The following is a 12518-nucleotide window of genomic DNA, read 5'->3' as shown; positions in this document are numbered from 1 at the left end:
GTGGAATGTTCTTGGTGAAATCATGAAGTGGCTGGAGGGTGGGAGGTTTCCTAGACAATTACTTTTTGTATAATCCCAGAAGTAAAAATCTGGTAAGCTTAAGTCCAGAGAACGAGGTGGCCACAAACCCTTAGAAATGATTTAATCTCTGAAAACTTACTGCAGTAAATTCATGAGTGCCTGGCTGTATATAAAGTCATGCTGTCTTCTTGAATTCAAACATTATTAATTTTGTCCTTGTTTACCTCTTCCACGAACTGGTGAATGATCTCATAATAACAAGCTGAATTTGTTATTTTGTATGAAGAACATTTTCTGTTGGGTTTACTTTTGTATGGACGTGTTGGAACCATGCTGCTCAGCAGCTGACATGGCTTGCAGTTTTTCTTCATTGAGTACTGATGGTCTACCACTTGGCCCACAGTCCTTTACTGATCCCATTTCTTAAATATCTCGGTTAGCGCTTTTACAGTATATCAATTAGCAATCCGGGTAGTTACATAGTTACTTTTTGGACACTGTATTTATTATCGCACCAATGAACTTCCAGTCAAGTCACTTAAAAAGTGATTTGTGTAAAATTAACTTCTCTAAAATACTACATTATGCTTCAGTTGAAAAGAAACATTGAAATTTATTAGGAATATTTATTATAATAATTCTCTCTAATATCAGTTTAGGAATTTTCTTTTATACCTATAAATGTTTAATGTGTTTAGAGTTGAATTCCTTAATATCAATGTATCTTCTCTACAAATGTAATAGAAGATTGAAATATAACCCAGATGACACCAACAGATTGAAATTTAATCCAAATATCTTAAAAAATGTATTGTGGGTTTCCTATTAAGAATTTTATCCCTAAAGTTGAAGTTAGATTAAGGGTGAATTTCATATTTTCTTTATGTATTATGATACAGCCGCAATCGCAGCTGGAATTCAGCTCTGAAAGTAATTGCAGCAATATCTGAAAAAAAGGATGAGTTTCCTTTTAATCATTTGAGGATTGTTTATCAATCTATACACAAGAACACCAAATGCTTATTACAGTAATCATAAGGTTACTGTAATACTCCTTAAAAAATTATTAAGGTACTAAACCCCTCAAAATAGTAAAAATCAATCAGGCTTTAGTAGATTCCAGATTAAAGTAGATCGTGAAATTTCTATAAGTTTGTTCACAATTTTACTGTGAAATCTAGGATATATGTCTTCCAGTGTAGCATGTTAAACATGTTTGAGTTTCTTCTGATCACTTGAAGTAGAATTATGCAGTAGGAAGAGATCCAGAAATTTTAGCCATTATAGATGAATTCTTTATTGTGATCTTTCAAAAATAGAAAGAAAGATGAATAAAAATGTGTATACAATTAATATATTAATATGTATTAAACATAGGGCTACTATTGCAATATTAATAAAGGAGGAAGAACAAAGAATATTTTATTCAATGGATTTAAAATTAATTAGTAACATGGATGAAGTTAACTTTGAACAGATGCAAAGAACAGGTATAATGTGTTCTACAAAGACTAGATGTGTGGTAGAAGACAGCTGTATAGAAAAAAAGGAGGAGATGCATACGGGCATCAACAAAGTAATAATTAGGCAACTGTGTATATTGTATTATATGACAACATATTCTGGGATTTCTCTTTAAGTCACCATTAAAAAAATGAAACTGAATATTTTTTCCTTGGTGGGTTTTTACCTTTGTATAGATCACCACCTTTCATGTCCCAAACACCACACTCTTCTGTTCTGTAACTACAAGAATCATAATTTTCATCCTTCTCTCTATTACCACTTTGGGAGATTATCTACATCTTTTTTTCTCTTAAATCCATTCAGGGGCCTATCTACATGAACTACTATATTTCTCCTTTTATCAAATATGTGTATACAGTTATATGTAGTCTTCTTTAGATCATCAATTATTGTGCTTATAGCTGTTATTTTACATCTTATGTTCTACTGACTAATGTTTTACAACTTTTGGGTTGCACATCTATCCTCGCACCTTATAATCTTTCTTTTCCTATATTTGACAATTTTTATAAAAAATTACTCTCTTAACTTACAAATTATTCTTTGCCCGTTTTTATTGACTCTAATTCAGAAGAAAAAGTATTTTTATTTTCTTTTTCATGGATTTTTTCCAATATGACCCATATATTTTAAAATGAAAATTTTTTGTTAACATAAATACTTCTATATAATCATGATGGAATGTTCAAATAATATTTTTTCCAATTCTGATATCTATAGTCAAAAAATAATTTTAGTACTTTTTTTCTTTACTTTGTGTATTGGGCTATAAGAAATTAAAATCATCACAAAAGTTTAATTCCATACCACAAGTGCAGTGTTTGAAATGTATGTCATTAAATGACCATTTGAAAAAACAATTTAATAGTATAGGTTAATTATTTTAATATGTATTCTATGTGATTATCACAGGAACACACTTAAGTGCATAAGTTCCCAGTATTTTTGTTGTCATTTGGGCAAGATGAATCTTTTATTACAACTTTATTATTTTTAGATTCAACGCATTTAATTCTTAAAGGATTGATGATGTTAATAAATTTATTTCAACAATATTTTAGTAAATAATTAAAAATACCTTATGTAATGTAGATTGTCAATAATTTCATCTACGTCAAAATTGATCTACCAACAGCATAAGAAATTAAATTAAGTGCCATCTATTGATCCCCAGAATGTCATTAACATAGAATAAAAAGAACAGTGGATCCAGAATTAACTACTGCATCCTATATTTTTTCATATTAACTTTGAACTAATTATTTAAATAAAATTATTATGGGTGAAAGTAATTTCAGTGTAATGCTGCCTTTTCTTATATATGATGGTGGAAGTTTCAAAGTTATTCTTTTAATTTTCCTAACTTTCAAAGCTATCCTTTAATTTTTACAAAAAATTAGTGTCTTAACATAGTTATTCCTTGTCCCTTTATATTAACTCTAATTCTAAAAATTAAACCATAATAATTTTTCTTAAAAATTAAGGTTGAAAGTTATTTTGGTATAATGCTGCCTATTCTTAAATATGATATGTGATAAGTTTCAAAAATATCCTTTAATTCCATATGTAGTTTTGAGTGCTCAACCACGTCAAGACCTTTTGATAAATCTAAAAAGAAGTCTAGTGAATGTTTTGAAAATCATTATCATCATATGTAATATTAAAAATCTGATGTGGACAACACATGACTTCCTTGTACGCCTATTAAATTACATTTACACATTTTTTTAAAATGAAAAGTACATAAAATTTTATTTCATTAAAACTTCTGATATTTTTTTTTGTTATTGAATTATTGTTCATCACAAATTTTTTTTACAATGAGACATTAATAATTATTAATAAATGAATATATTTGAATTTTAAAAAAAATTAAAAAGAAAATGAGTTGAAGACTGATTTGAACCAATGTGCCTTCCCCTAAGATACAAATATTTCATTAATTAAAATTTTATTTCTCTATAACTCTGGAACTAGTGAAAATAAGTACCACTTATGATTATCATTGAAAAACTCCCAGAAATCCAGAGAGTATAATAATCCACGTGATTATGGTGGTTGTCGTTATAAACTGATAGAATGATGATTGTATAAATTACTAATTCTAATTCTGTCTTAGTATTAAAAACCGCAATTACTTTCTATTCTGTAAATTTTTACTGCACTTTTGAGTTAGAAGCTATTATATTTTTAGTTAATTATTTGCAATCTTATTATAGTGGCAAACCTGTTGGGTAACTTTAGTGTTGCTCTCACTTATGATCTATTTATTACACTTGGACTAATTACTGCTGTTCCTGTGTCTGCAGGTAAGTAAAGGAGTTTTTGAATACTTTATATTATGTTTGTGTGTGAATGAATTTGTTATGTATTTCTGTTAGCATGAGGTTTGACATTTAAGTTCCATGACTAGGTGTGTGGTGCAAGTTTTATTCATCTTATCAGACATTAGAGGGGTATTCTTATTGTGTAACTATCATAGGTTTGCATAAGATTTGTTTTAAAAGGTAGTAGCTTAAGTTGTTCATCCACAGCAGCGGTTTCATAGCTCTTTTCATGCTGTGAATGAAATCATGTCTTGTTTAAAAATTAAACGCATGTCAATCTCAATTTCCTCAAAAACTTAAAAGATTTCCAATGGAATGTTTTAAAATCTTGAAAACATTTGTGAAAATGATTGCCGACTGTGTTTAAATATTTAATACCATTTAGTTGAGATCAAGAAGAAGATGCAGACAAGCATAGAAGTCCAATGCTCATGCACTGAACGTTTGATTACTTGATACTTGAGAAACAGATGAAAAATTTAGAAAATTAATGAAATCATATGAAATAAATAATGCCTTAGCATTAAAATGGTAGCAGACACGATAAAGATTGACAAGTAGACTGCAAGAATTTGTTAGTAGAATAATACGGTTGAATTTGTTCAAAAATGGGAAGTGGATACTCTATGAAGACAATGCACCTCCACACTTTACTTTTCTCTCAAACAGTTTTTGACTAGAAAATGTGTCATTAGATTTTCACCCTGCAACCTTTGGGAATCTATTTATAATCCAAAATGGATGCAGAAGCTAAAATGACCAACCTTGCAACTTTTGATTCCTTGTAAGCCTTGCAACTGAAGACTTCCAATTTCTTCTTTTTTTTTCAGTTTCTAATTAAGCACGTAGCTAAATATTCTACTACTTTTTGCTTCTGAACATCTTACCTCTTTTCTTTATAGCCTCTTTCTTTCCAAATGTCTTACAAATCCTTCCTGTTCCTTTACTTCTTTCTACATTTCTCTCTGTGATCCTTTGCTAAATATAATTTCTATATAGAATATCTCTAAGCTGCATCTTCATCAAATTCTGATCCTCTCCTATTCTTAGTTCTTCCTCATTTCTCATTTTGTTCATCCATCTCATGTTCTTTAATTTCTCTATGCTCGTATTTCAAAACTATCTAAGTACTTTTCTTCCTTTGTTCATACCAATTGCATCATGCCCATATGATGGTACGCTCCACCCAAAGCATTTGACAAACCACTTCCTCAATAATGACAGGGAATGAATAGTAACAAAATAAAGAAAAGGTACTTTACTGGAAAAACAATGTTAATAATTACATTAGTTCTTTGTTGTATACTTGAAGGACATTAAACGTTATCCTTCTAGTTTTAAAGTGTGTATTTGATAGCAGCAACCATAGTATAGCATCATGGCAACTATTTACTGATCAACCAACAGACTCCTATTATTTCCTCCTTCACTATATTTGGTTATAAATGTCCATCACCTTCTTAATTTAGATAAGTCATAAGCAGAATGATTTTCCAAAATTAATTGGAATTTATGTTATTTCACATTAGCCATATAAACTATTGTGAGCTACATTATTGTAATTATGTTAATATAATATTTTTATTTAGATAATTTGTTTTGTTTTTATTCTTCATTTCACAGACACCTGCAACATTCCTGAAATCAGTAAGGGTTAACTAGCAGTATTAAAAAAAATTGGTTCTGAGCAAGACAGTAAATTATCCTGACAATTCCCTAATCAGAAGTCCATCTGTGGATCGCTTGACCTCTTTCTGTACTTTATAACATTTTGTATCCTTCATCCTTTCTGTTCTTAGATAACATAGGAACAGTATTAGCTGTAATCCTTGTTCTTATATCTGTGTTTCCATGATGGCATTTTTTGGTTGTTGACAGATATTGCATTTTTGTTTGTCCCTAGTGAAGTAGTGCAGGATTGTCCAGCGACTCTCTGTTTCCTATCTAACATTTACTTAAAAATCTACATAAATAGCTAATGTGTTTATCAGTAAATTCAGGTTAGTTATTTCTCCTAAAATCTTAATCTATTTCTCATCATTAACGAGTGCAGGTTTTTTTTCTATGAAAATAATATTTGTCGTAAATGATCCTGATATTTCTAGGATAGTCCAACCACTTATTTATAATTCAGTTAAATTTTTAATTAGATTTCATTTTATTTATCATAGCAAATGCTATTAATAAGTAAGCTCTGTAAAGAGCAAGTGGTTAATGATCTAATAGGTGGATGGGGATGACTGTCCAATAGTGACAAGGAAGGAAGAGGTTAGGAGTTGATCTCTCAATAAAACTTGGAAAAGATCTAGAAACTCAAATGTCGGAGCTTTACTTCGAGTCTCTGTAAGTTTACTAATACCATTATGGAAATTTATACTACTTTATATGCTGTGAAGAAAATAAATCTATATGTAATTTTAATTAAAACCTATTTCATCTTAGAAAACGACTATTTTATTGTCATAATTTTTAATGCTCACTCAAAAAAAAGTGCCTGTTAACTCAAGTTATTAAACTCTTAAGATGTAATAGGTAACATAACATATCTCTTTTTTCCAGCATTAGATGTTGTTTTATATGGTGCTCATTTTGCTGGAATGAAATTGGCTGGAATTATATTAATATCTGTTGGATTCTTTTTAGTTATGTTTCCTAATAATTGGCCAGACTATATAACACGATTGCTCAGGTATGTATGTGTTGTAGGAGATGTTGATTTTTTTTTATAATATTAGTTCCTTTGTTAAGTTTGATTCTATGTTTTAAAAATTATATTTTTGTAGAATAAAATTAGTTTTGCCTATCTGGTTTACTTTTTAGTAAATTTATTGTACATATATGTTAATCATTTTTGTTGGGCCATGTTCCATGTTCATTTATTAATAATTTACGATCAAAGTTTTATAGTTATAATCAAGTTTTGTATTGACTTCTGTTAGGACTAGTTTTTATATTGTGTTGCTTTCTTTTAAGGGGGAAAACCTTCCTGTAACTGTACCTATAACAGTATATCTAAGCACTGAAGCCTAGATTGTAAATATCGCTGGGGTATTATTACTAAACTTAAATCACTATCCCGAAGAAAACTTAACATTGATACATGTTAAATAACCAACCTAATTTAAAAATAATTAAATTAAAAAAAGTAAATAGTTACAAACAAATTGTAAAATAAATAGTAGATAAATAAATAGTTATAGTGTACATAAAGAGATTACAGGAAGTAATTTTGAGTTTGAATTAGTGTTTTCTACATGCATTACAAATAAATTGTTATTGAATTAATTTAATCCAATAACTGGTATTTAAACGTATTTAATTATTGTTAATGAATAATTGTTATATTATTTAATTATCTAATATTTATAATTTATAATGTTGAGTTTGGGGCTTCTTTATAAGAATGAGTTGCTGTAAGTGAGATTCTATTTATTGTTAAGTTTTATGATTTATTAACTTGCTATTATAAAATATTTAATTATATTTATCATGTTTTATTTTAGTATTATGTTGATTTAATTTTATTTGTACAGAGTGTGAAGAAAATAAACATTACACACCTGATTTAAATTTTATTTAAGCTCTTTACCGTTATGAATGTTATGTAAAATGATAAAGTTTTTCTGGATTCAATAGTGCTATTTTTATGTTATTTATATTTGGTCTTTACCTTCAGATTCAGTTTTAGACTAATCAGAATTACAAGTCTGACGATTACAAAGACTGTTAGGGATAACTGGCATTATTTATCATCATGGCATCAGATATCAGTAAAATATTTTCCTGTTCTTGGGATGAAATGGTTGTAGTGATGAAAAGCTAGTTGCAGTTGACTTACAGGTCTAGTAATTTGTTCTACAAGTCACTCGTGAATACTTTGGGATAACTAGCAAACAAAGTGGCAATGCTGGTTTTTAGTATCCTATTATGTGCTTTCTCCACATCTGTTTTGCTGGATATTAATACAAAACAAAAATAATAGTTCCCAATTGTTATCAGTTCTAAATAATTCATCGTTTAAAACTTTTTCTATAGACGTTAACATGAAATTTTTTACAGCAAGTGATCATGAAAGTAAGGTAAAAATAAAAAAGATTATACCAGTAAAGAATTGTTTTATTATTTTCTAACATGACAGATCAATGCCAATCTTCCCTTCAATAAATTCTTAAGAGTTTTTTACAATTTTTAATTTGTTCTGTTTGTATTTTATTCTTAGAAAAACATATCAGTGAGAATTACCAAGGTAGGAGTTATATCACAAAGAATTCCTTTTGGTCAGCCAAATTAATAATTATTATAAAGAATTTTGTGTTGTATTTTTATAAATTTTCTATGAATATACATGGATAAATATAATACATACAATTAATCATTGTTCATGTTATAATAATAATCATTATTGTTATTGCAGAAACATAATCTTATTGAGCCATAGTGCTAGGTAAGTTTAATATGACTATAAGTAAGATTTTTTTGCATGAACGAAAGTTATTTATTCTAATTTAATGAATTATCACTGCTTGTGCAAGTATAACTTCAAAGCATGATTTTTTTATTGAATGAATGAATTAATGCGTTCACCGATTTATTTCAGTAACTTGTACATTAATAGTTAATTTAAAAGTTTCTTGTTTATACAAGAAGGATTAAATGAATTCTTTTTAGTAACACTAATATTATTATCTTTATATTAATTTCATTTTAAAATGGTTTCATTTGTTACGTTTCTCTAATAATATTAATTAATAATAATAATTTTTATGATATTCAGAGTTATTATAGATTTGTACCTTATGTTTTATCTACAAAAATTGAAATTTCTATAATAAATTGTCTAAAATGTAGGTACTCTAGCAAAAAAACATAAAAATAATTTTTGATTGTAATATATAAATACAGTTGTACCTTACTGTTCATGGTTTTGTTGATGGATTTAATTTTATGTGAATGCACATGGTTAAGGGTTTTGAAGACTTTACATGGCATTTTAACAGGAAAAATTGATGTTTTTGTTGTCTACATAAACAACATAGGAAAAAACCACATAAAATGATGGAGCCATAAAATTTTTGTATTCTTGAATATCTGTACTGGAATTGTTCATGTGCCTCTGCAAGAAATCTGTTGTGCGAGAGGGAGAGAGAAATGGGTGGTTCTAAAATGTTGTTCAATAAGATATTCTTACTACTAAAATGCAAACTGCCCACTACTATCTTAAGTGCAAAATTTGTTCTTCTAACAAAATTAATTATTTGTATTTTATTGCACTACTTACTGAATGTAATGACAATAATAAATTTTCTCTAATAATAATATTTTTTGAATGATTATAGATTAACATGTTAGATTTAAATTATCCTACTTTACATTTACTAAAAAGAGAACAAATATTTTTAATAGTACTTACTCTTATAAGAGTTGTATGACCAGTTCTTCACAAGTGTCTATTGTCAGTATCAGATTCAGAGTCTGTTGAAGAATCATCTACCACACCGGTGGATATAATAAACTTATCAATGACATCCGAAACAATTCTGACTTTAGCCCAGTATTCTTCCTCCAGTTTTGTTACTTTTAAACAGCAACTTTTCCAGTTACTTGGAATTACTGTTTTGATGCCTATGTTGTTTTTCTTTAAATTATCTGGATTTAAGTTACCACAATTATTTTCTCTCAGAAAGCGTTTTACATTAGCTTAAGCTAGTTCGATTGGATTAAGTTCACGTAAATATGGAGGTAGTCTTACAACTTCATAACCTGAACTAGATAGATAGACATCGATTTTGTAAACTTTTTCCTTTGGTTACTGTAGTAACTGAATAAGCTGTTCCTTTCTCACTGATAAATCACACTCTACTTCTTTTCCCAGCAACTAGTTTACTATTTCTAATTTAACTGAGTTTTTTGATGGTACTTTTTCTGCCAAGACGGAATGATACAATTCCATCATAGACATTACCCATTACAATGATCGATTAATCAGAAAAATTTGATAACAATTTTTCTCTCAACCATTTCTCAAAGTTATTATAATTCATATCCTATGATTATCTCCACTAGTTTTTCCAAATTTATATACCAATTTGGCACTAACAACAAATCCCACTTCCTGTATGTAATATATTAAACAATTAGCCGCGCTCCAGTTGTCTGCAACTCCAAAAAAATTGTCAGACTGTCAACATTTTTGAAATGTTAAATTGCTATTAGTTCGCATCATGTCCAAGTAAAATATCTTTTTCCCAATTTTTCTCAAGGCTTTCATATTTACCAAATACATGTAATGCAAGAAAATATTATCTGGCCTTTCCATTAATATCTTTCTTTTATTTTGGCATTTCCTCTCTTTAAGTCCCATTCCTTTTATTAGTCTCAACAGCAATTTTCGAGCCTAAGGAAAGTGTATTCTTTGTTTCATTACCAGCAGTAACTTTGGAATAGTCGGAACAATTTGTTTATCAACATAAAATCTTAGATTATCTGTAATATTATGTTTTTATCAAAATCATCAATCCTTATTATATTTTTATCTCCACTTTTCGCTTTAAGTTTTTCCCTGATGTAGATAATCTGTATTGTGAAGTCTCCAAATTTTTTCTAGCTGTTTCTTATTCTCCACTTCTTGTTCAATTTTCACAATAAACATCTCTGATTTTCCAGTGTAGTAAGCAGCGTGTTTAGTCGCTCGTGACACAGGATATGCATAAGCGTTTGATTTTGCCTTAAAGTCATACTTTTCAATAACGTGTCTTAATTAATTACCATCCTTCACTGTAAATTATTTACTTTGTTTTAAGCCATTTTTGACTTGATCTAACAGTACTAAAATGTGCTTAACTACATATAACAAAACGTAATTTAATCTGCAAAAATAACATGTATTATTTCATGATTAATTCACAGACACAACCAAAAATGAAGAAACTAAAAATGAAAAACAGTAGGATTATTAATAATTTGTGACAAAGAAATAAAAACAGTTTTGATTGCAGAAAGGAAAACTTCAAGAAGCCGGTTTATGAACAATCGTACTTCCTATATTACACAGATGACTAGTGCAGAATTTTTCGGCTAGGGTAGTACTAGTAAGCTTTACTATGACAGGATAAGCACTAGCTATAGCTAACAATATGACACAACCACGTTTTTTCTTCTCTCACATCACCCCCTGCCGAGGCATACTTACCAGGCCCCATCCGTAACTTATATCATAATTTACAAATAGTCTAGAACTGATTCTATGTTTCAGTTAAATTTTCAGCATTAACAACAATTAAAGTTATGTAATAATAAATTTTTAACATAGTCACCATAATATTCAGTTGCGATGAAATAATATTCACTACACAACTACATCTTTTTTAAAAATTTCATAAGAGTTGTTTTAACTATGAGTGTATATGACTTATAAGGTTTCTGTAACTGTATAAAAAATCTCATAATAACATATTGGCTTCATTTACATCATCATGCAAGTACAGCACAGACCAATCAACCACTGAAAGAAAATTGTATAACTACAAAAAATCTATCCAATAAAAATGAATTAATTTAGTAGCCCATCTGTCTCTTTTTAGTTTCTCATAAAACCAAATGAAGATCACTTCAATAGATGAAAAATAGTTTCCAGTTGTTGCTAGGCCAATTTTAATTAATCTTCATTTGATTTAAAGTTAGTAACGTTGAACGTTCTTTGATTTGTGTTGAAATTTATGTACACAATTTATTGAATAAAAGTCACTCCCATACTCTAAAATGTCCTGGTTCACAAACTCAGTACTCAATCTGTCTTTCCTATACACACACACACACACACACACATATATATATATATATATGTGTGTACTGTGACTGGATGAAAATCATGAGAAGTATTTATGTAAACTGCAAACAACCATTCAAATAATGTGGCACATTTGCTACCTGATTTTGCAAACATAATGTATATATATCATTTGTGTAACAAACTAAACTAAAGCATATAAATGTAAGTATTTGAAAATTGTGTATATATTGGTAATATAAATCAATATGTATTAAGACATAAATAAAAACATGAGTTAGAAAGAGAGGTGAAATATTGGCTCCCACAATCAAATAAAATTGATGTTCTTGCCAGTAAAATATATTATTTTATTAAAATATTTATATTTACTCATTAAAATACATATTTATATTTTAATGTGCTGTATATTTATTAAAAATTAGTATTGATAGAATTTTTTGAAAAGAGAAAATTTATTTATTCTTTTGTAAAAGCAGTGCCATGAAATGTGTTCCAAGTTCTTTTATATTAATGGATTACCAGTAGCAGCAAATTAAAACTAACTAGTATTGTGTAGTTAAAATATAATGCTGATGTTTCATTCAAATTGTTTCGCAGAAAGATTAATTTTGTGCTTTATGCTGTTACTGGGATGATGGAATCAACTATGGTGGTTTAATTGCTACCCTAAAAGTCTTTCCATACAACTGTTAATTAAGTACAGCCTTGTTTTGCAACAATTGAAAATATGAAATACCTACCTGTTGTTAGATTAACAATGTTCCAGTGGGATATAATGTTTAAATTACCAGTACCTAGTAATATAAGAATTCAACTAGTAATACTGTACTTAATTGAAAACAACTCTTTTTGGT

At 28.5% G+C, this 12518-nt stretch overlaps 1 protein-coding gene across 1 annotated transcript in view; it reads left to right on the top strand.

The window, feature by feature from the left end:
- LOC142324252 (solute carrier family 35 member F3) overlaps positions 1-12518 on the top strand; it is a 101125-nt gene that overhangs the window by 38405 nt on the left and 50202 nt on the right. The window contains exons 9-11 of the mRNA XM_075365116.1: positions 3768-3857; positions 6435-6564; positions 8290-8319. Coding sequence (XP_075221231.1) covers positions 3768-3857; positions 6435-6564; positions 8290-8319 — 250 coding nt within the window. The remainder of the gene's footprint in view (positions 1-3767; positions 3858-6434; positions 6565-8289; positions 8320-12518) is intronic.

Source organism: Lycorma delicatula, chromosome 1 (assembly GCF_047948215.1).
Source record: "Lycorma delicatula isolate Av1 chromosome 1, ASM4794821v1, whole genome shotgun sequence".
Classification (NCBI taxonomy): Eukaryota; Metazoa; Arthropoda; class Insecta; order Hemiptera; family Fulgoridae; genus Lycorma; species Lycorma delicatula.
Note: the sequence above shows the minus strand (reverse complement) of the source record. Positions and strands in the feature narration are given on the sequence as shown.